Below are 24,443 nucleotides of genomic sequence, written 5' to 3' on the forward strand. Positions count from 1 at the left end.
GAGTTTTTTTTTTTTTTTTAAAGAAGAAAAAAATAATAAACATAGTTTCTGTACAAGCATCCGTGTAAGGAGGCTTCTGATTTTCTGGTCTGGTGGAGGGTTGGGTGGGAAATTGGGCATCATTTTTCTCCTCTCCCTCTTGCAAAGACTAATATCTGATCTTTAAATCCAGGATTGTATACCTTTAAGGCAGAACTCTTTCCCACTAAAGCAAAGGGAAAATAGGTAATTCTGATCTGGTAGATTGTTTCCCTAGAGTCTCAGTTAAATCACTCAGACAGTTCTCCTGATTGCTGGACTTCCCTCGACTCTCCCAATACCTCAGCCTTCCCTTCTTTTAACCCTCTTGCTCAGGTGCTTTCACTCCTTTCTTCAGAAGGCAGACATCCTACTCCATTTGCTTTATCCCATGGCCCTCCTCTGCTCTCCATGTAGCCAAACTGGTTTGAGTTGGCCACACCCCTTCCCAGCTCCCTGGGCTCTTCACATGGTGACTGGCCATCCAACCCCACCTTGGCTTGGCTTGGAGCCCTGAGTCAGCTTCATCTGTACCCAAGCCAAATCAAACCTGAGGCAGGAGCCGAAACAGTCCATCAAAGCCTATAGCCAGGTAAGATCCCATGTTCATATATTTTCTGACTTCAACTCCTGGTCTCTCTTCTTGGATTGTTTCCCCCTTGCTGACTACTTCATTGGAGTTCTTTTCTCATAGCTACAATCCCTGCAGTTTTGTTGTAGCTCATTTCCTTTTCCTCTGCTTTTTTTACCCTATTTGTGTTTGGAAAATGACAGTTGACTTTATTTTGTTTAGGAGAAACTAGGAGAATGATAGGATGTGAGGATGGAAAAGTGGTTTGATGAGGAGTATAGAGTGCCTGAGAGAAAAGGAGGGCATCAGTATGTAGGTTTCTTTGTAAGTGATGAGGTCATTTGGACTGTTGATTTGATTGTTTCGTGTGGTTAGGATTAAAATGGAGGGAGGAGGAAAGGAGGCCCCAGCTTGGAGAAGTAAGGACTTCCTGACATATAGGGGTTTTCAGGTAACCCAGGCTGCCTTCAAACTGACTGGCTCCCTGACCTTCCAGTTTCTACTCCTGGGTATTGAGGATACAGGTGTGTGCCACTACAACAACTTGTTTGTTAGTTTTTAATTATAAAAACACTTCACTCTGCTTTTTCCCTTCTTCCATTCCCAGGGGTGTTTTCGTGTGAAATGGCTATTTGAAGTGGGATGTTCTCTGACTCTTTCATACTCCTGTAGTGGCCCTAGGGAATCCTTAGGGCCCTTTAAAATGCAGTTTAAAATCACCTGGGCATGATGGCACATTCATATAGTTCTACTGTTCAGTAGGCAGAGGGAGAAAGTTCAAAGCCACCCTGTCTACAAAATACCACTTAGTCAATTTATTAGTCTTACTCATTTTAGCCAAGTGTGGTGGCTCACGCCTTTAATCCCAGTAATAGGGAGGCAGAGGTAGGAGGATCCCTGTGAATTCAAGGCCACTCAGAGATTACATAGTGAACTCCAGGTCAGCCTGGGCTAGAGTGAGACCCTTCCTCAAAAACAAAAAAAAAAATAAAAAGTTTGAGATTCTGAATTTCTCTTGCTTCTCAGTGTTCATTTCAGTCTTTCTGTTTTGACAAGAGTAATGTGTTCACACTTGTCTTCAAAGATTCAGAATCTTAAACTGAGGGAAAGGAATCCAGTCACACCTTTTATCTCCTGGTCTGAGTCACTAGAGGATTCCCCAGTAAGGCAGCATTCCTGAGAGTTGGGCAAGGCCAGCAGATAGAATGTTTTGAGGGGTGGAGTCAGCAAGCCATAGAAGGGCTAATTTGTTGGGTTTACAAGTGCCTTGACTATATCGCCCACAGGTGATGGAGGACGAGGAGAAAGCAGTGGAGAGCTTGGTGAGCAACAAGGAATCTGCTCATTCTCCATCCCCCATCCGCTGCTGCTGGCTCCGCCTCCGCTATTGGGCAGCTACTAGCATTGTCTGTGGCTGTTCTTGCCTGGGAGTCATGGCTCTTGTGTTTGCCATCAAGGTGAGGAAATTCCTGTGGGAACAAGGGTGGGTTTAAAGCAGCATTTCTGGTATCTGGCCTATCTACATTAATCAGTTCATAAATAGCTGGCTGTGGGCTTAGTCCCAGAACAAGACACATGATTCCAGTTGTCAAAGTACTTAGTGTCAAGAGTTGACAGTTGAAAATGGCTAATTAATGGAATGCAGCTCATTAATCCTGTGATAGAGGAAGCACAGGGTACTCAGAAACAAAGAGGGATTGTGTGTGAGTGAGAGAGAGTGAAGAGAGAAAGAAAGTAGGTAGCATCCAAAAGGAGATGATAGGAAAGTAACATTAAAGGATGAGTGGATGAAGGTAAAAGGACACTCCAGATAAAGTAGTATTGTATACAAATACTTGAATTGTTATTTCAGCACAACTGGTGTAGTGAAGAATCCTGAAAGATGAAGCCAGAGGGTCCAGATCACTGAGGGTCAACTCTGTGTTTTAACAAATTTAACTTTATCCTTAATACTAAGGAGCTATCAAAGAGTTTTTGCAGAGGAGAATGACATAGGCAGATTTGTGATTTAGAGAGATCCACTCTTCAGTGGTGAGGATATGGTTCAATGGATAAAGGTGCTTAATGTCTAAGGCTGACTACCTGAGTTTGTATCCCCAGAAACCACCTAAGCTGGATATGGTAGTGCATAGCCCTCTTATGTCAAGATGGGAGCAGAGATAGGAGAATCCTAGAAGCTCTCAGGCTAGCTAGCCTGGCATATGCAACAATGAACAAGGGACCCTGCCTCAAATAAGATAGAAGCTGAGTACTTGCACTTAAAGTTGCCCTCTCACTTCCACACATGTCACGGCACCCATGCATGTGTAGTCGTGAGCATACATATGTACACACATAAAATAGAGCATGGTATGTTGGCGCATGCTTTTAACCCTAGCCCTTAGTAGTCAAAGGGGAAGGATTGCTGGGAGTTTGAGGTCACCCTGGGACTACAGAGTGAGTTCCAGGTCAGCCTGGATTAGAGTAAGACCCTACCTTAAAAAACCAACAACAGAAATAGATCTCTCAAGACCTCCATGGAGAGTGAATTGCAAGGGTCAAGAGTTGAGGCCACTGAGCAGTCTGAAGGAAGTAGTAGAGTTATTGAGAGTGCTTTACCTCCATGTATTTCCTGTCTGTGTGTGTGTCTTGAGGGGCCCAAGGGAGCAATTACTGGGAATTGAGTTCAGAGCCTTGCCCATGCCAACTACACTACCATTGAGCTATAGCCCCAGCACATGCATGCCTCAGGCTAACTTAAACACCATGCTGGAATTTCCTCACACAGTAGATGTGTTTTAGGAGTGAGAAATTTTCTATGCCCATAAGAACTTCATTAGGGAAAATTATTAAAAGAATCATTTAAAAGTATGATTTGAGATAAAGAATGAGCATGCCAGTGTCTTCTGCCTCTACAGATGAACTGCAGATGTATGTACCACTTTGTGCATCTGGCTTTACATGGTTACTGGGGAATCGACCCCAGGTCTTCAGGCTTTGCAAGCAAGCACCTTCAACCGTTGAGTCATCTCTCCAGCCCCTAAAAAGGATCCTTAATGGTAGAGATGATCTGTTTTGGGCTGGGAGAAGGATTTGATTTGACATGAGTCAAAATGAGCCAAGAGCTCCAAATTCTGGATGAATGTGGGATGAATCGAAAAGAATGGGGTTATGATAAAAGGTTAAAAACCATCTAGGCTAGCAATGCAACTCAGTAGTAGAATGCTCTCTTAGCATGCACAGGCCGCAGGATCCTTTTCCATATCATAAAACACCAAAACTGAGTGATCTTATGAGCTAACCATGGCCACTTTGGAAAGTAGGCAGGGCAGGTGTGGATATCTTACTTTGTAGATGAGGCAGAGACATAAAATGTTTATATATGAGATTATGAGCTATGATTGATGAATAAGTGGAATGGGACAATGGGCACTTTGGGCAAAAGCAGGGGGCAAACCTAACCAAGACCCTGCCCCCACAGGCAGAAGAGCGGCATAAGGCAGGCCGATCCGAGGAGGCAGTGTACTGGGGGGCCCGGGCCCGGAGGTTCATCCTGGCCAGTTTTGCTGTCTGGCTTGCTGTCCTTGTTCTGGGTCCCTTGCTGCTGTTTCTGCTCTCCTACACCATCGCTCAGGCTGAGTGACACTGGGTGGCCTCTGCTGTGAGTCAGCCAAGACCTGGATCCAGTCCAACAGTGCGGCATTGCTCAGTTCTGGTGACAGCACTGGCCCTTCCTGGTTGTAAAGATGTTGTCTCTCTGAAGGGCCTTTGGAAGAGCTCATATAGCTTTATAAAAGCACCTGAGACTGAGGGGACATCACGCCTTCTCTGTTCTTTCAGTGCTCTCCCACCTTCTGTCTCCTATGCTCCTCCATCTTAGGGCCTCCATTCAGAGGAGGGGTTGAAGACCAGGCTTGATTTTTAATTAGAAATTGTTTTATAATAAAAACCTTTTTTGTTGATTAAATGCTCTTGTCTAATTTTCTTTTTCCTGCTTTCCCTTGGGCCCTTGGTAAGAGCTTGGCTGGATATCTGATTGATCTCTCTTAAGTTTGGCCTTTAATTTCGATTTAAGAACTTCATGAAAAGGAATTTTTTCTTCTTCTAGAAATTTCTCTTGAAAAACCCGTACTTTCACATACCAGTGAAGACCCTGATGTCAGAAGAAGAGTAGAAGTAGTTACTGTTTTATTTATTGCTAAGCTTCATTCTGAATGTACATTTTTTCAGTCCTCACAATGACTCAGTATCATGACTGTCACTTTATAGTTGAAAAAACGGGCACAGATTTGTCCACGGTCCTTCAGCTAGTAAATAACCAAGGTAGGATTGAGTCCAGACACTTTGATTCCAAAGCCAAGAGAGGAGTGAAAAGGTAAGATATCAGAAGCAATCACTCTGTATTTGGGCATTTGTATGATTAAGTGAATTCTAGATTTCTATATTTTTCTTGGGATTCCTAATAAATACATTTATTTACTTTGGGTTGGTGTTTTTTTTTTTTTTTTTTTTTTTTTTGGGTCTTCAAGGTAGGGTTTTGCTGTAACCCAGGCTGACCTGAAATTCACTCTGTAATCTCAGGGTAGCCTTGAACTCATAAGCATTTCTCCTACCTCAGCCTCCCAAGTGCTGGGATTAGCCACCATGCCTAGCCTTCCTGATAACTTTTGGTGTGTGTGTGTGTGTGTGTGTGTGTGTAAATGTCTGTATGTATTCATGTTAGTGTGGATGCATATGTGTGTGTTGTGCAGGTGATTGTGTACCTTGTATGTCCAGAAGTCAGTGTCAAGTATCTTTGTCAATGACTTACCACACTTTTTTTTTTTTCCTCCTGAGATTTGGATCTTGCTCTCTCAGCTGTTCTCTTAACCTAGAGCTCGCTGATGTAGCTAGATAAGCTAACCAGCAAGCCCTAAGGATCCACCTGTCCACCTATCCAGCATTGGCATTACAAAGCACATGCCCACCACACCTGGCATTCTCTGTAGTTGCTGGGTCCTTGTGCTTGAATATCAAGTCTTTTGCCTACTGAGCCACCTCCCTAGCCCCTGATTTTGGTCTTGAGTCAGAATTTCATAGTGCCTAGGCTTACCTACACCCTACTATGTAGTCAAGGCTAGTCTTGAATTCCTGATTCTCCTGTCTTCGTCTCCCAAGTGCTAGGATTACTGGTGTGTACCACCACGTCTGGCTGTAGATTTTGTTTCGTGAGGTAGGTAGCTGACTAGGTAGCTGAGGCAGGACTACTTAAACTTGAAATCTTATTGCCTGTGCCTCTGGAATGCTAGGATTAAACCACGCCCAGCTTAAACACTTTTGAACTGTAAAGCATAGGAAACCTGAGAGATGGTGCAACAGTTAAAGGTAAAGGCTTGTAGAGCCTGCTGGCCCAGGTAAAATCCCCCAGTACCCATGTAAAGGTGGTCGAAGGCCAGACTAATTTGAAGCAGTAACAGACCCTTTCTCTGATGATTCCTCTTACCTCCACACATGCACATAAGTACATTTTAAATGAACACATTAAAAAATCTTTGCTGGGCTGGAGAGATGGCTTAGCGGTTAAGCACTTGCCTATGAAGCCTAAGGACCCTGGTTCGAGGCTCAATTCCCCAGGACCCACGTTAGCCAGATGCACAAGGGGGCGCATGCATCTGGAATTCATCTGCAGTGACTGGAAGCCCTGACGCGCCCATTCTCTCTCTCTCTCTGCCTCTTTCTCTTGTCTGTCGCTCTCAAATAAATAAAAATAAACCAATAAAAAAATAAAAAAAATAAAGTGTACTTAAAAGAAAATTTGCTGAAGCTGAGCATGGTGGTGCGTGCCTTTTAATCCCAGCACTCAGGAGGCAGAGGTAGGAGGATCACTGTGAGTTTGAGGCCACCCTGAGACTACATAGTGAGTTCCAGGTCAGCCTGAGCTAGAGTGAGACCCTACCTCGAAAAACCAAAAAAACAAGCAAAAAGTTTTGCTGGGTGATGCCACACATTTTTTTTTTTTAAAGATACATTTCGGATTCTTTGTTCAAAGATTTATCTAAAAAATTTTTTTTGTCCATTATTTATTTATTTGAGAGCGACAGACATAGATAGAAAGGCAGATAGAGAGACAGAATGGGCGCACCAGGGCTTCCAGCCACTGCAAACAAACTCCAGACGCGTGTGCCCCCTTGTGCATCTGGCTAACATGGGTCCTTGGGAATTGAGCCTCGAACCAGGGTCCTTAGCCTTCACAAGCAAGTGCTTAACTGCTAAGCCATCTTTCTAGCCCTGTGTCTGTCACTCTCAAATAAATAAATAATGACAAAAAAATTTTTTTAGATAAATCTTTGAACAAAGAATCCGAAATGTATCTTTAAAAAAAAAATGTGTATTGCCACAACTGGCTTCTGTCCATTTTTGTTTGAGCTGGAGTCTTACTGATGATACTGGAACTTTCTACTTTTCTTTCTTTCTTTTTGGTTTTTCAAGGTAGGGTCTCTCTAGCTCAGGCTGACCTGGAATTCACCATTCATAGTCTAAGGGTAGGTAGCCTCGATCTCATGGTGATCCTCCTACCTCTGCCTTCCAAGTGCTGGGATTAAAGGCGTGCACCACCACACCCAGCCCTTTGCTGTTTTTCATGAGCCAGAGCAATACCCTAGTCTCCGCTTCACCATGAGTCTTTTTGTTTTGGATTCACTATGTACCAAAGTGATCCTACCTCAGCCTCTAGAGTGCTGGGATTAAAGGTGTGTGCCACTACACCTGGTTGGTCTCATTTTCATGAAAAAGACCCATCACTCGAATCAGTTGTTTCATCAGAACAATATGGTATGAGGTGTGGTAGTATATGCGATTAGTCCCAGCACTCCTGTGGTAGGAAGGTCATCATGAGTTCAAGACCATTCTGGGCTTTAACAAAACCATGCTAAAAAAAAAAAAAGCCAGGAGCTGGAGAGATGGCCCAGCAGTTAAAGCCAAAAGCAAAACAAAAAGCCAAAAACAGGGACTAGAGAGATAGTTTAACCTTGGACCTCGGTTCTAATTCCCCAGGACCCACGTAAACCAGATACAAAAGGTGGTACATGCATCTAGAGTTCATTTGCAGTGGCTAGGAGCCCTGGCATGCTCATTCTCTCTCTAATAAGTAAAAAAGTATTTTTTTAAAAAAGCGGACATGGTGGCACATGCCTTTAATCCTAGCACTTGGGAGGCAGATGCAGGAGGATTGTTATGAATTCGAGGCCACCCCGAGACTACAGAGTTAATTCCAGGTCAGCTTGGGCTAGAGTGAGACCCTACAAAGCTGGTCATGGTGGGGCTTGCCTTTAATCCCAGCACTCTGGAGGCAGAGGGAGGACGATCACCTTGAATTTGAGGCCACCCTGAGAATACAGAGTAAATTCCAGGTCAGCCTGGGCTAGATTGAGACCCTATCTCAAACCCCTCCCCCAAGAGAAAAAATATATGTGTATGTATATTTTTATTTTATTTTTGTTTTTCAAAGTAGGATCTCTCTAGGAAAAGCTGACCTTGAATTCACTATGTAGTCTTAGGTGGTATTGAACTCAAGGTGATACTCCTACTATGGCCTCCCAAGTTCTGGGATTAAAAGTGTACGCCAGGGGACTGGAGAGATGGCTTAGTGGTTAAGACACTTGCCTACAAAGCTAAAGGACCCCAGTTCCACTCTAGGACCCATGTAAGCCAGATGCACAAGTGGACACATGTGTCTGGAGTTTGTTTGCAGTGGCTGGAGGCCATTCTCCCTCTTTATCTCTCTCTCAAAATAAATAAATAAATAAAATATATTAAGAGTATACCAGGGCTGTGGGGACAGCTTAACAGTAAGGTGCTTACCTGCAAAAGGAAAGGACCCAGGTTCAATTCCCCAGAACCCACATAAGCATGAGGTGGTACATGCATATGGAATTTGTGTGCAGTGTTTAGAAGCCCTGGTGTGTCCCCTTACTTCCCTCTCTTTCTCTCCCCCCCTTTCTGTCAAATAATAAATTTTTGAAAATCATGCACCACCACACCCAGTCCTTCACAAACAATTCTTTTTGGTGTTGGTGTTGGTGGTGGTTTTTCGAGGGTTTCACCCTAGCTCAGGCTGACCTGGAATTCAATCTTTAGTCTCAGGGTGGCCTTGAACTCACAGCAATCCTCCTACCTCTGCCTCCTGAGTGCTGGGATTAAAGGTGTACGTCACCACCCCCAGCTTAATTTTTTTTTTTACTGACAACTTCCATAATTGTAGACAATAACCCATGGTAATCCTCTCCCTCTCCCCCACTTTCACCTTTGAAGTTCCACTCCATCATACCTCCTTCCCCTCTCAATCAATCTCCCTTTGATGTCATGATCTTTTCCTTCTCTTATGATGGTCTTGTGTAGGTAGTGTCAGGCACTGTGGGGTCATGGATATCCAGGCCATTTTGTGACTGGAGGAGCAAGTTGTAAGGAGTCCTACCCTTCCTTTGGTTCTTCTTTTATTTTTAATATATTTATTTGTTTGGGGGAGAGAGAGGAGAGAATAGGCACGCCAGGGCCTCCTGCACACGAACTCCAGGTGCATGTGACCACTTGTGCATCTGGCATACGTGAGTCCTGGAGAATCAAACTGGAATCCTTTGGCTTTGCATGCAGATGCCTTAACCACTAAGCCATCTCTCCAGCTGTTTGCTCTTACATTCCTTCTGCCACATCTTCCACAATGGACTCTGAGCCTTGGAAGATGTGGTAGAGATATATCAGTGCTCAGCACTCCTCTGTCACTTCTCAGCACCATGATGCTTTCTGACTCATCCCAAGGTCACTGCCATCTGAGAAGAGAAGCTTCTCTAACCAAAAGTGAGAGTAGCATTCATACATGGGTATGAGCATGCATGTCCCAGCACTTGGGAGGTAGAGGTAGGAGGATCACCATGTGTTCGAAGCTACCCTGAGACTACATAGTGATTTCTAGGTCAGCCTGGGCTATAGTGAGATGCTACCTCAGAAGAAAACAACAACAAAAAAAATGTATACATTAAGGGGAGTGTTCACTGGGCAGTTTAATGAGCATAGTATATACATTAAGCCATACACCAGCAGATGTTACATCCCTAGGGTTCATGACTACCCCTGTTGTAGGTTTTCAGTATCCTACCCATGGAGCAGGCCACCAGTCCAATTGGACAGCTGTTGGTTTCCCCCATAACAGACATGCCACTATTGTATCTGTTGGCTCATTTGGCCTGGCTGGCCAAACTTAAGGCTTACAGTGTCCACTGTTGAGTCTCTCCACTAGTGATTTCTCTCTCTCCCATTGAACTGCATGCAGCATAGCTTTTTACAGCATTCTGTCAGCTGGTCTACATGGAGGCGTTTTTCAGTTCAGTTCCAGTAGGATTTTTCAGTGACCTTGTAGCCCAAGTATGTGGATTCTTCAGCAATAGTGTCTTAGTGTCTTACTATCTATTCCTGGTGGGAGTATCAGTGCCCTCCCTGGCCAAAAACTCACTAGAAAGTATCCCATTCCTGGCACTGAAAATTTTCTAACCATCTATGTCTTCTGGTTGTTCCATTGTCCAAAAAAGAAGGTTTCCATATGACTTATTTATATCCTCTTATAATTTTTAAAAATTTTTTTATTGACAACTTCTATACTTACAGACAATAAACCATGATATTCCCCTCCCCCACTTTCCCCTTTGAAACTCTGTTCTCCATCATATCCCTTCCCCTCTCAATCAATCTCTCTCTTTTTCTGATGTCATGATCTTTTCTTCCTATTATGATAGTCTTGTGTAGGTAGTATCAGGCATTGTGAGGTCTTGGATATCCAGGCCATTTTGTGTCTGGAGGAACATGTTGTAAGGAGTCCTACCCTTCCTTTGGCTCTTACATTCTTTCTGCCACCTCTTCCACAATGGACCCTGAGCCTTAGAAGGTATGATAGAGATACTGCAGTGCTGAGCACTCCTCTGTCACTTCTTCCCAGCACCATGATGCTTTCTGAGTCATCCCAAGGTCACTGCCATCTGAAAAGAGAAGGTTCTCTACCAGAAGTGAGAGTAGCCTTAATATATATGTGTGGACATTAAGAGAAGTGATTCTTGGGCAGGTTAATGAGCATAGTATATACATAGTATATACATTTATACATAGCAGCAGATGTTATACCCTTGTTGTAGGTGTTCAGTATCAGAGATGTATTCCCTCCCATGGAACAGGCCTGCAGTCCAATTAGGTGGTTTCCACCATGACAGATGTGCCACTATTGCACCCCTTGGCTCATTTGGCCTGGCTGCCCAAATATAAGGCTTCCAGTGTCACTGTTGAGTATATTCAATGGTGATTTTTCTCTCCCATTGAACTGCATGCAGCATGGCTTCTTCCAGCTTTCTTTCAGCTGGTCTACATGGAGGAGGTTTTCAGCTCAGTTCCAGCAGGATTTCTTAGTGGCCTTGCAGCCCATGTATGTGGAATCTTCAGCAATAGGGTCTTACCATCTATTTCTGGTGGGAAACCAAGGGCCACAGCAATTACCTGTAATGTTTTGGGGGCATCAGGGGCCTCCCTGGCCAACAACTCACTGGAAGGTATCCCATCCTTGGCACTAAGAATTTCCTAGTAACAATCTATGGCTCCTGTATGTTCCGTTGTCCAAAAAAGTTGGTTTCCATGTGACTTATTTATATTCTCTCAGATTTTTATTAGCCCTCCCTCCATGTATCCTTTACTCGATCTCTTCCCCTGACCTTACTTGGGCCTTTTCACCCCCATTAATCTGTTGTTCTTCTTACATATATACAATACCATCCTATTAAGTACCCCTCTCCCTTTCTTTTCCCTTTATATCTCTTTTCTAGCTTACTGGCCTTTGCTACTGGGTTTTCTTCCTACTCACACAGAAGTCCAGTCATCTGTAGTTAGGATCCACATATGAGAGAGAACATGTGATATTTGGCTTTCTGCATGAGGTCTTTCAGTATGAGATCCTGTTTCAACAAAGAAAAAGAAAAAAAGGTTAAAGCTGAGTAGGATGGCACATGCCTTTAGTCCCAGCACTCTGGAGGCTGATGTAGGACCACTGTGAGTTTGAGGCCAGCCTGAGGCTCTATAGTGAATTCCAGGTCAGTCTGGCTAGAGTGAGACCCTACCTTGAAAACACACACATATAATTTATTTGATGCAGATAGCAAATGAACTCCAGATGCATGTGCCACTTTGTGCATCTGACTGTATACATGGGTATTGGAGAATTGAACCTGGGCCATCAGGCTTTGCAAACAAGCACCTTTTAACCACTGAGCCATCTTTCCAGTCTTCATCTTGGAGAAATATTTTTTTTTTGTTATGCTTTTTTTTTGATGTGGGGTCTCACTCTAGCTCAGGCTGACCTAGAATTCATGATGTAGTCTCTGGGTGGCATGGCACTCCTGTAGGTCCTCCTCCTCCTGCCTCCTGAGTGCTCAGAGTAAAGTCATGCACCACCACACCCAGCTTGGAGAAATCTTTAAAGCTAATCAGTAAATCCAGATACTATGGTACCACAGAATCTCCTGAATTGAACAAATGGGTCTTTATGAACTTTTTGGTGTGTGCATATGATATGTCTGTATATGTGGCATGTGTGAGTGGGCATGCACATACCACAGTGTGTGTGTGAATTTCAGAATATCAGTGACGAGATAGAAGAGATTGTGTATCCTGGGAGTTCTTTTAGAGCTCTCCACCCAGGTGAAACCCAAGGTTTGTGGAACCAAGGCTAGAATGGATTCTAGAAGAGGTGAATATGAAGGAAAGTTTGGAAGACTTTATTTTATTTTTAGATTTTTTTTGTGTGTGTTTATTTAATTTGCTTTTATTTTTTGGTTTTTCAAGGCAGGATCTCACTCTAGCCTAAGCTGACCTGGAATTCACTATGTAGTCTCAGGCTGGCCTCAAACTTATAGCAATCCTCTTACCCTGCCTCCCAAGTGCTGGGATTAAACTTGTGTGTCACCACATCTGGCTCTGGAGACTTTATTATTAAACAGTAGAAAGAAAAGGTGTCCTAGAACCCACTTAAAACAGGTGGGTGTGACAATACACATCTGTAACACTAATCCTGTAGGGCAGCAGAGATCTATGCTCCCCTGCCGGGCAGGGGGGTGCATCAGGGCTGGAAAGATGGCTTAGCAGTTAAGGTGCTTGCCTGCAAAACCTAATGACCCACGTTTGACCCTTGAGATCCCACTTAAGCTTGACACCCAGAGTTACACCAACACATCTGGAGTTTGATTGCAGTGGCTGGAGACCCTAGCATGCCAATTCATATTCTCTCTCTCTCTCGTAAAAAAAAATAATAAATAATAATAATAATTTTTTTTTAAAAATGAGCCTGCGCTGGAGAGATGGCTTAGTGGTTAAGCACTTGCCTGTGAAGCCTAAGGACCCTGGTTCAAAGCCTAAGGACCCACGTTAGCCAGATACACAGGGGGGCGCATGTGTCTGGAGTTCGTTTGCAGTGCCTAGAGGCCCTGGCATGCCCATTCTGTCTCTCTATCTGCCTCTTTCTCTGTCACTTTCCAATAAACAAAAACATTAAAAAAAAAAAAAAAAAAAGGCCGGCCCTAGGGCTCATGACTACCCCTGTGTTTAGTTTTCAGTATCACGGATGTGTTTCCTCCCGTGGAGCGGGCCTCCAGTCCAATTGGAGGGCAGTTGGTTTTCACCATGACAGACGGACCACTATTGCACCCACTGGCTCATTTGGGCTGGCTGGCCAATTATAAGGCTTGCCATGTCCACTGTTGAGTATCTTCACTGGTGGTATCTCTTTCTCCCATTGAACTACATGTAAAATGGCTTCTTCCCGCTTTCTGTCAGCTGGTCTACATGGAGGAGGTTATCAGCTCAGTTCCAGCAGGATTTCTCAGGGGCTTTGCAGCCCAAGTATGTGGAGTCTTCAGCAATAGGGTCTTACCGTCTATTCCTGGTGGGAATCCAAGGACCTTGACAATGGCCTATAATGTTCTGGGGGCATCAGGGACCTCCCTTGCCAGCAACTCACTGGAGGTATCCCATCCCTGACACTGAAAATTTTCTAACAATGATCTATGGCTCCTGAGTGTTCCATTGTCTGAAACCGGGGGATTCCATATGATTTATTTGCATCCTCTTAGATTTTGGTTAGCCAGCCCTCCACCTTTCCTTGATTCAATCTCTTCCCCTAACCTCACTTTGGGCCTTTTCACCCCCTCCCCGCCCCCCCTTAATCTATTCTTCTACTTACATATATACAATACCAACCTATTAGGTACCTTCCTTCCTTCCTTTCTCTTCCTTTTCATCTCCTTTTCAACTTACTGGCCTCTGCTACTGAGTTTTTTCCTTCTCACACAGAAGCCCCAATCATCTGTAGCTAGGATCCGCATATGAGGGAGAACAAGCAATGTGGTGGTTTATGCCTTTAATCCTACCATTCAGGAAGGCTGAGATAGGAGGATCACTGTGAGTTCAAGGCCACCCTGAGATTACATAGTAAACTCCAAATCAGCCTGGATTAGAGTGAAAACCTACCTTGAAAAAAAAAAAAATTACAGCTGGGAGCTGGGTGTGGTGCTGCATGTCTTTCATCCCAGCACTTGGGAAGCAGAGATAGGAGGATCACCATAAGTTCAAGGCCACCCTGAGACTACATAGTGAATTCCATGTCAGCCTGGGCTAGAGTGAGACCCTACCTCAAAATAAATAAATAAATAAATAAATAAATAAATAAATAAAAACTGTAAGGTGTGGGCTGCTGCCTGTAATCCCAGCATTCATGTGGTAGGGAATCACAGTGAATCCAAAGCCCAGCCTGGACTATACTGAGGCACTACTTAAACAACGACCAAATAAATGCTGGAGAAATTGCTCAGTGGTTAAAGCCACTTGCTTTCAAAGCCTGGCAGACCGGGTTTGATTTCCCAGTACACATTTAGACCCAGATTCACAAAGTGGGCCATGCATCTGTAGTTTACAGGGGCAGGAGGCCCTGGCATGGTGGTGCATGATTTTAATCCCACCATTCTGGAGGCAAAAGTAGGAGGATCACTGTAAATTCCAAGCCAGCCTGTGGTAAAGGGAATCTCTACTCTCAAAGAAAGACAGTAAGAAAAAGAGAGAGAGATGCCAGAGCGTGTGGGCTGAAAGGGTTTTAGCCTGATGGGGAGTGAGAATTAAAGAAAGACAGGAGAGAGAGACAGGGCTGAAGCAAGGACTGAACCCAGGACTGAAGCAAGGTTTATTTCACAGCATTCCTTTTTGTACCTTCTTACAGTTTTTCCATGGACAAAAGTTCCATGAACCTCACAGGAGTTTCTATTAAAAAACAAAACAAAAATAAATAAAAATAAAAAGGGCTGGAGAGATGGCTTAGCAGTTAAGCGCTTGCCTGTGAAGCCTAAGGACCCCGGTTCGAGGCTCGGTTCCCCAGGTCCCACGTTAGCCAGATGCACAAGGGGGCGCACGCGTCTGGAGTTCGTTTGCAGTGGCTGGAAGCCCTGGCGCGCCCATTCTCTCTCTCTTCCTCTATCTGTCTTTCTCTCTGTGTCTGTCGCTCTCAAATAAATAAATAAAAATTAAAAAAAAAAAACAGGGCTGGAGAGATGGCTTAGCGGTTAAGCACTTGCCTGTGAAGCCTAAGGACCCCGGTTCGAGGTTCGGTTCCCCAGGTCCCACGTTAGCCAGATGCACAAGGGGGCGCACGCGTCTGGAGTTCGTTTGCAGAGGCTGGAAGCCCTGGCGCACCCATTCTCTCTCTCTCCCTCTGTCTGTCTTTCTCTCTGTGTCTGTTGCTCTCAAATAAATAAATAATTAAAAAAATGTATTAAAAAAACAAAACAAAAAAAAAAAACCTTCCTGTTATAGAGTTTTTGCACTTCATTCATTTCTCAGCTTCTAACACTGAATATACATATTCTTGCTTACATGTAGGTGCTAAAGTCTTGCTAATGTCTTGCTGCCAAATGGTTCCCAACAGAGAGAAAAGAAAGAAAGAAAAACAGAGATAGAGCACAGTGATAGAGTGCTTGCCTGTGGATACCAGTCCAAAAAAAAAAAAAATAGAAATTCTGGTAGTCAGGCAGACCTGGTGGCGTGCATCTTGAATCCCAGTATTTGAGAGGCTGAGATAGACTGATAAGTGTGAATTGGAGGTAAGCCTGAGACTACATAGTGAATTCCAGGTCAGCCTGGGCTAGAGCAGGACCCTAACTTGAAAAACCAAAAACCCAACAACCAAAAAAAAAAAAGGTAGAAGGTAGACCATGTGTGGTGGTGTACAGCTTTAATCCCAGCACTTGGGCAGAAGAGGTTGGGGGATCACTGAGTTCAAGCCCAACCTGGGAGAACAGAGTGAATGTCAAGGTCAGTCTAGAGTAAGACCCTACTTGGGTGGGGGGGAGCCTTTAATCCCAGCACTGGGGAGGCAGAAGTAGGAAGATCACCATGAGTTTGAGGCTAGCCTGAGACTACATAGTGAGTTCCATTCAGAGTTTTGAGGTAGAATGAGACCCTACCTCAAAAATATGTAGAAAATGGTGTCAGAGTATGGAATGGTGGGAGGAGGGCTAATCAAAATTAAAGATGTAAGCCGGGCGTGGTGGCACATGCCTTTAATGCCAGCACTTGGAAGGCAGAAGTAAGAGGATCTCTGTGAGTTCAAGGCCACCCTGAGACTCTATAGTGAGTTCCAGGTCAGCCTGATCTAGAGTGAGACCCTACCTCAAAAAAGAAAAAAAGAAGAAGAAGGAAAAAATGGGTGGAGTGAGTGAATAAAACTGCCCAGAAGTCATGGATTGTTATAAGATGTCCTGTTTTGTATTGGTCAATTAGGCTCCTGATCCCTCCCACACACACTACAAGCCATTGTTAAAGCTCTTGGTTGCCCACCAGAACTAGATAGTAAGACCCTAGTGCTGAAGACTCCATATGTTTGGGCTCCAGGACACTGAGAAATCAAGCTGTAGCTGAGCTGGAAGCCTCCCTCTTGTCAGGATGCTGGAAAGAGCTTGTCAGAGGAATAAAGTCATCAATGGTGTTAACCAGTAGTAGAACTTAGTAAGATTTACAGCTGGCCATCCAGGCCAGATATACCAAGTGGTGCAATGTTGCCATGTCTGTTATGGGGGAAACCAACTGTTTTCTAATTGGACTTGAGTCCATATCCATGGAAAGGAATTTATTCCTGGCACTGAAAACTTAATCCAAAGCCTATGGCTGAGGAGGTCCTAGGGGGAAACTACCACTGTTGTCTAGCTAAATGAATATATTTTGCTCATCAAACTTCCCTCTAAATAATTATGTCTATGCCCATATATTAATGATACCGTCACTTTTGGTTAGAGAAACTTCTCTTTTCAGGTGGTAATGACTACTGGGAAGACTCAACGTTCACCAAAATGCTAAGAAGTTGGAGTGCCCAAGTTCAGTCCTCAAACCCCATGTGAAAAGCCAGCCTGCCAACACTCATGGTGATAATTTCTCAGAAGCTCAGGAGAGCACAGCAAAGCATCCAGAAAATGAACCGTACCTACAATGAGTTGTAAAGGCAAAGAATCGACCTGAGAGTTGTCTGTGCTGTAAGATGCATGCACGTGCACTAATACACATTGCAAGTTTATCACTGGGGAGATCTAGACAGGTGGAGCCCTGGTACTCATTGGCCAACAAGCCTGGATCAATTAGCTACTTCCAGGCTAATGCGAAACCCTGTCTCAAAAAAGATAAAGTGGCTGGGGAGATGGATCAGCAGTTCAAGACAATTGCTTACAAAGCCTGCTGGCCCAAGTTTGATTTCCCACTACCCACAAAACATCAGATTCATAAAGTGGCATATGCTTCTGGAGTTTGTTTGCAATAGCAAGAGGCCCTATATATTCACTCTCAAATGCCAGGCATGGTGGCACATGCCTTTAATCCAAGCACTCAATCAAAAATAAAAGGGCTGGAGTGATGCCTTAGTGGTTAAGGCGCTTGCCTGTGAAGCCTAAGGACCCAGGTTCAATTCCCCAGTACCCATGTAGGCCAGATACACAAGGTGGCACATGCAGCTGGAGTTGATTTACAGTAGTTAGATGCTCTGGCATGCCCATTTTCTCCTTCCCCTGTCTCTATGTACCTGCCCCTCTCTGAAATATTTTTTTAAAAAATGGAGCAGGGCTGGACATGGTCGTGCATGCCTTTAATCCCAGCACTCTGGTGGAAGAATTAGGAGGATTGCCATGAGTTCAAGGCCATCCTGAGACTACAGAGCGAATTCCAGGTCAGCCTGGGCTAGAGTGAGACCCTACCTCAAAAAAAAGTCGAGCTGAGCCAGTCATGGTGGCACAAGCCTTTAAACCAGCACTCAGAAGTAGAAGGATTGCTGTGATTTCAAGGCCACCCTGAAACTACATAGTGAATTCCAGGTCAGCCTGGGTTACAGTGAAACCCTACCTCGAAAACAAACACACACAAAAAAGTAAAAATTTGTTTTTAAAAGACAGGGTTGGGCTGGAGAGATGGCTTAGCGGTTAAGCACTTGCCTGTGAAGCCTAAGGACCCCGGTTCGAGGCTCGGTTCCCCAGGTCCCACGTTAGCCAGATGCACAAGGGGGCGCATGCGTCTGGAGTTCGTTTGCAGAGGCTGGAAGCCCTGGCACGCCCACTCTCTTTCTCTCCCTCTATCTGTCTTTCTCTCTGTGTCTGTCGCTCTTAAATAAATAAATAAATAAATAAATAAATAAATAAATAAAGACAGGGTACCTGAGGCATGCCACTGGAGTTTGTCCTTTGGACTCCCTTGGGTTCTACACACCTGTGTATGTACTTGGATTCATTACAAAACAAGATAGCTGTTAAAAGATTGTTCTTAGCCAGGAGATTGATTAGTGTTTGAGGCACTTGCCTACCAAGCATTAGGACCCAGTTTCGATTCCCCAGTACTCATGTAAATCCAGATGCATAAGATGGCACATGCATCTAGAATTTGTTTGCAGTGGCTAAGGTCTTTGTCACACTCATTCTGTCTCCCTAATAACTAAATAAATAAAAATAAAATATTTTTAAAAGATTGTTGCCGGGCATGGTGGTGCATGCCTTTGAGCCCAGCACTTGGGAGGCAGAGGTAGGAGGATTACAGTGATTTTAAGGCCACCCTGAGACTACATAGTAAATTCCAGGTCAGCCTGAGCTAGAGCAAAACCCTACCTCAAATAAATAAAAATTAAAAAAAAAAAGATTGTTGCCAGGCATGATAGCGCACACCTTTAATCCCAGCACTCAGGAAGCAGAGGTAGGAGGATCGCTGTGTGTTTGAGGCCACCCTGAGACTACAGAGTGAATTCCACGTCAGCCTGGGCTAGAGTGAAACCCTACCTGGGGGGGGGGGGGGAGAAAGAAATGATTGTTCTTAGCCTGTTGTGATGGCTCAGGCCATTTATTCCAGCACTCCAGAGGATGAGGAAGGAGGATCATTGTGAGTTCAAGGCTAGCCTGTACTACAATCAAAAGGAACTCTCTAGATTCTGATCTTTTTTTAATAGGGACTGTTCCACCCTGTACACAGGCTGATATTTCATTTATGCATTCTCAGGTAGTACCTGAAATTATACTAGAAAATTCCTTTCTAATTTTTTTCAAGGTTATTTTTATTTACAACTTTTGAAAATGTACATTTTTTTTTTTTTTTTTTTTTTTTTTTTTTTTTTTTTTTTTTTTTTTTTTTTTTTTTTTTACTGGGAAAAAGAAGTTTATTGGCTTACAGGCTCGAGGGGAAGCTCCACCATGGCAGGAGAAAATGATGGCATGAGCAGAGGGTGGTCATCACCCCCTGGCCAACATAATATGGACAATAGCAACAGGAGAGTGTGTCGAACACTGGCAAGGAGAAATTGGCTATAACATCCATAAGCCCACTCCCAAAAATACACCTCCTCCAGGAGGCATTAATTCCCAAATCTCCATCAGCTGGGAACCTAGCATTCAGAACACCTAAGTTCATGGGGGACACCTGATTCAAACCACCACATTCCACCCCTGATCCCCATAAACTGATATCCATACATGATGTAAAATGCAATGCAATCAGTCCAACTTTAAAAGTCCCCATAGTTTTTATCAATCCCGGTGATGTTTGAACATTCCCATAGTCCAAGATCTTTTAACTGAGCCATAATAACCAAAAAATCCGCCCCCCAAAAAAACCCATAATGACACAGAATAAATACTCACACTGTAAAAGATGGCATTGGGCATAGCAGAAATATTTAACCAATACAAGATTTAAAACAAACAGGGCAAACATCAAACTGTTACTCCAAGTCCAACAACTCTAGCCAGTGACAAATCTCCAAGTCTGATAATTCTAACCAGCAACAAGTGTCTGGCATTTCAATTCTGCCCCTCCATCTAGGCTACTAAGAGTCCTGGAAAACTTCATCGGGGCCGGCAGTTCTTGGCAGCCATCTCGTGATCCTGGCATCTCCACTGGGCCTCCACAGCAATCCATGGTTCATCCTCATGGCCCCATGGGGTCTCCATGCAGGCATCAGCAAACCTGCTTCACACTGCCCATGGCCATGAAAATGTACATTTTTTTACATGGGTTACTTGTGCAAAGTTAGAAGAACAATATATGCATAAAGGTTAACAATAAAATATTAGATCAAACATGTACAAGCTTTGCTCCATTGTATATCTAAAGATAATTAAATTGCAGACATGTCTTTAAAGTTCTTGTAACACTGAAAAGGAAGAAACTAAAGCATGCAGCAATAACTCAGTTTGAATGGAAAGTAGTTTTCCACAGACAGGTGCCTTTCTTTGAATCAAAACAAAAAAAGACAAGAGGATTTAAAGTTGTTTAGGGTAACATTGCTTTTTTAAAACAAACAAACAAAAAAAAAGATTAAAGGCTCTTCAGCATTCCCTAATTCAAAAACCATGACTGTTTCCATTCCTGTTCCCACCTTCCTTTAAAACACAAAGACCTCTGAAGGCTGTGATTCTGAAACATAACGGGTTCTAGGAATATCGTGCAAGGAGGTGTCAGTTATTATAAGTGCTTCACTACTTTGGCTAAGTTCTTCAGCATTCTCCTTGCTACCAATAATGCCATCTTGCCACTGATATTACTCAAATATATAAAGGATTTTTAACTTTCATTCCCCTTTCAAAACTTTACATGGTTGTGTTTCCGTTTCCAACAGGCCATATTCTAAACACATTTGCTTCCAACTCCAACACTAGGGAAGGGCCAACCAGGATGAAACATTGCAACAAACAATTAAAAATTACATCCTGGTCCACAGACTATGCTCAGCAGTTCATCCTCAAAAACTTAGTGTAAAGTACAGTAACACATAACTGCTTGGAGGCTGTAGATGAGATAAAACAGAAGATAAAGACTAATAATGTTTGCAAGTAACCCAGGTACAGTACATTGGATTTCTTTTTTTCTTTTTCTTTTTTTTTAAATTTTTTTTCTTTGCTTATTTATTTGAGAGCGACAGTCACAGAGAGAAAGACAGATAGAGGGAGAGAGAGAGAATGGGCGCGCCAGGGCTTCCAGCCTCTGCAAACGAACTCCAGACGTGTGCGCCCCCTTGTGCATCTGGCTAACGTGGGACCTGGGGAACCGAGCCTCGAACCGGGGTCCTTAGGCTTCACAGACAAGCGCTTAACCACTAAGCCATCTCTCCAGCCCAGTACATTGGATTTCAAACAGGGTATCTCTGATGCTCAAAAGGAGGACAGAAAGGGGAAGAAAAACTTGGCAAGGAAGACAAAAACAGCACAAAGCTATTTTGCTTTTAATAAAGTAAATGTAATGACATTAGGAATAAGAAGGTGATAGACATATCAATATATATATATTTTTTTCTTATGGCCAGCCTCTTCTCTTGCTCCACCCTGTCAACAGTCACGCCAGCTTTGTTCTACTATTGCAGAACACGTTTTTCATAGTCTCGCTTGTTTTAGTACAGCTATGCAGCCTGGCTGTTGGCTGGACTATTGGGGTTAGGTTCATCCAATAGAGACTGTATGGATGTTAAAATGGAAGATACATCATAGGTTGGACTCCAATGATTCTGAAGTATATCCAGACATATACTACCATCAGCATAAACATTAGGATGAAACAGCTTTGAGACAAATCTAACAGTAGGTGGTTTGTTTGGATATTCCTCAGTCAATTCAATAGTAAGTTTAAATGTTCCATCCTCAAATGGGGTCCTTTGGGCCCAAAAATGACCGCGTTCCAAACCATTATATTGTTCTCAGACGGTGCTCCACTCACTCCAGCGGGGGCATCCTCCTGCAACCTCTTGAAGTCCTTCATGAGGCGCCGCCGAGCTGGGGTCAACATATCTAGCGGGGTCAGAGGTGGGGCATACACCAGGATCTGCAGTTCCTGGGGAGGCTGCAGAAACCGAAGGTGAGGAGGAAGCTCCCAGAGGAACAGCACTCCCTTTCTAATTTTTTACTTCAACTAAAATTTGCAAGTATAAATGTCTTTGGAGAGCCAGGCATGGTGGTGCTTACCTTTAATACCAGCGCTTGGAAGGCAGAGGTAAGAGGATCATCATGAGTTCGAGGCCAGCCTGAGAATACATAGCGAATTCCAGGACAGCCTGGGCTAGAGTGAGACCCTACCTCGAAAAACCAAAAAAAAAAAAAGTCTTTAGGCACATTTTCACTACCCCTAACAGGTGGCAATGTGTGGAAGGACGATGTGGAGAGGAAGACAGTCATAATGTGCCTTAAGTGAATTAATTACTGCTTTGAAAATAATGGTCCTCCAGCTAGAGCTGAATGCTCAAATCCCACTAAGTCAAGAATTACTTGTTCACATCTAGACATTCACTCTGTCTCTAAACTACAAAGTGTACCTCTTTCAAATTTGTTACACTGAAGCTGGTGTGGTGGCACATGCCATTAGTCCCAGCACTTGGGAGGCAGAGGTAGGAGGATTGCTGTGAGTTCAAGGCTACCCTCCTGAGACTCCATAGTGAATTCCAGGTCAGCCTGGGCTACAGTGAGACCCTACCTCGAAAGACACACACACACAAAAAAAGTCTTAATTTATTTTAATATTATTTTTTTAAGTTTTTCAAGGTAAGGTCTCACTCTAGCCCAGGCTGACCTGGGATTTTCTATGTAGTCTCAGGGTGGCCTTGAACTCACAGCAATCCTCCAACCTCTGCCTCCTGAGTGCTGGGATTAAATACGTGCACCACCACGCCCGTCTCAATAGACTGTATTTTTAAGTATAGTGTAACTTTCATTTTAAAAATAATGATTTTTCATTTTAAAAATAACGATAACGATAAAAGCTTCAAGAAGGGCTAGCGAGATGGGTAGGTAAGCATAACTGAGTTTAAGTCAGGCGTAGTGTTGCACCCCTTTGATCTCAGCACTGGGGAGGCAGAGGTAGGAGATCGCTGTGAGTTCAAGGGCACCCTAAGATTACATAGTAAATTCCAGGTCACCTTGAGCTAGAGTGAGACCCTACTTCGGGGGATTAAAAAAAAAAAAAAAAAAAGACCTGAGTTTGGATCCCCAGCACCAATGTAAAAAGCCGGATGTGGTAGTGTGCATGTGGAATTCCAACGCTCAGTGAGGTCGTAGACAGGCAGTTCTCTAGGGCTTGCTAGCTAACCAGTCTGGCTTTATTGTTGAGCTCCAGGCCATTCTGGACTAGAGTGAGACTTTGTGTCAAAAAGTTTTTTTAGGGCCAGGTATGGTGGTGCACGCCTTTAATCCCAGCACTCGGGAGGCATAGGTAGGAAGATAGCCTTGAGTTCGAGGCCACCCTGAGACTATATAGTGAATTATAAAGTCAGCCTGAGCTAGAGTGAAACCCTACCTCGAAAAATTAAAATAAGTTTTAAAAAGAATAATTCCCAGGAGCCGGGTGTGGTGGCGCACGCCTTTAATCCCAGCACTCGGGAGGCAAAGGTAGGAGGATCACCGTGAGTTCGAGGCCACCCTGAGACTGCATAGAGAATTCCAGTAGAGCCTGAGCTAAAGTGAGACCCTACCTCGAAAAACCAAAAACGTAAATAAATAATTTCCGGGGCTGGAGAAATGGATTAGCGGTTAATGCACATGTCTGCAAATCCAAAGTACCCTGGTTCCATTCCCCAGTACCCACGTGAGCCAGATGCATAAGGTGGCACAAACGTCTGGAGTTAGTTTGCAGCGGCTGGAGGCACTGACACGCCCATTCTCCCTCTCTGTCTCTCATCCTCTCTCTCAAATAAATAACAATAAAAAACAATTATCCCATGTTTAGCATAACTTTCCCAAGTATATGGTGCTTTTTCATTGTTGTTATTCTAGAACGTAGATTTTATTTGTTGAATGAGAAAGCTAATGACAGAGCTAGACTGCCTTCGAAGTCACTACAAGCGGAGCCTCAGACCTGGTGGGCTGTAACGGAACATTGGGGAAGTATATCAATCAACTCAACAGAAAGCATCAGGGTTTGGGAGATGAATCAAGAGGAGTCTTTTCTCAGAACAAGGAAGCCTATTTTCAGTCCACACCAAATATCTAAGCTGCTTCCACACAAGCGTTTGCAGGGCAATAACTTTCCACTAGGATACTAACGTCCTAGAGATGAGTTTATCCAAGGACGCCTGTGAGAAACTTAAAAGGCCAAATACTGCAGGTACACTTCCGGCTAAATCTAACTTCCAGGCCCCAAACACACGGGACAAGCTCCGCCTCCTACAGCATAGGTCATGCACGGATTGGCAGTAGCTGATGCTTTGAGTGTATGGTAACTGCGTCTCAACCAGCCCGGGATTTCCAGCTTCCCATTGGAGCAGCAGCTTCCAATCGGCAGGGCTTCTGAGCTTCAGTCTGGAGACGGCGCTGGCTATTGGCTGCAGTGA

At 43.9% G+C, this 24,443-nt stretch overlaps 1 protein-coding gene and 1 pseudogene across 1 annotated transcript; one reads left to right on the plus strand and one right to left on the minus strand.

Moving 5' to 3' along the window:
- Positions 1 to 121: 121 nt before the first annotated feature.
- On the plus strand, positions 122 to 4,535 carry Tmem265 (transmembrane protein 265). Its single transcript, XM_012951836.2, has 3 exons — positions 122 to 610; positions 1,876 to 2,046; positions 4,050 to 4,535. The coding sequence occupies exons 2-3, from the start codon at positions 1,879 to 1,881 to the stop codon at positions 4,209 to 4,211; spliced, it is 330 nt and encodes a 109-aa protein (XP_012807290.1). The 5' UTR covers positions 122 to 610; positions 1,876 to 1,878; the 3' UTR covers positions 4,212 to 4,535.
- A 16,894-nt stretch (positions 4,536 to 21,429) lies between these two features.
- On the minus strand, positions 21,430 to 21,910 carry LOC101615511 (annotated as a pseudogene).
- Positions 21,911 to 24,443: the final 2,533 nt, after the last annotated feature.

Source organism: Jaculus jaculus, chromosome 12 (genome assembly GCF_020740685.1).
Source record: "Jaculus jaculus isolate mJacJac1 chromosome 12, mJacJac1.mat.Y.cur, whole genome shotgun sequence".
Classification (NCBI taxonomy): domain Eukaryota; kingdom Metazoa; phylum Chordata; class Mammalia; order Rodentia; family Dipodidae; genus Jaculus; species Jaculus jaculus.

Excerpts from the sequence above, each read along its gene's own strand:
- Tmem265 (XM_012951836.2), top strand. The coding sequence starts at position 1,879 with ATGGAGGACGAGGAGAAAGCAGTGGAGAGCTTGGTGAGCAACAAGGAA. Across the intron at positions 2,047-4,049 it reads CTCTTGTGTTTGCCATCAAG|GCAGAAGAGCGGCATAAGGC; the intron begins GTGAGGAAATTC and ends CTGCCCCCACAG.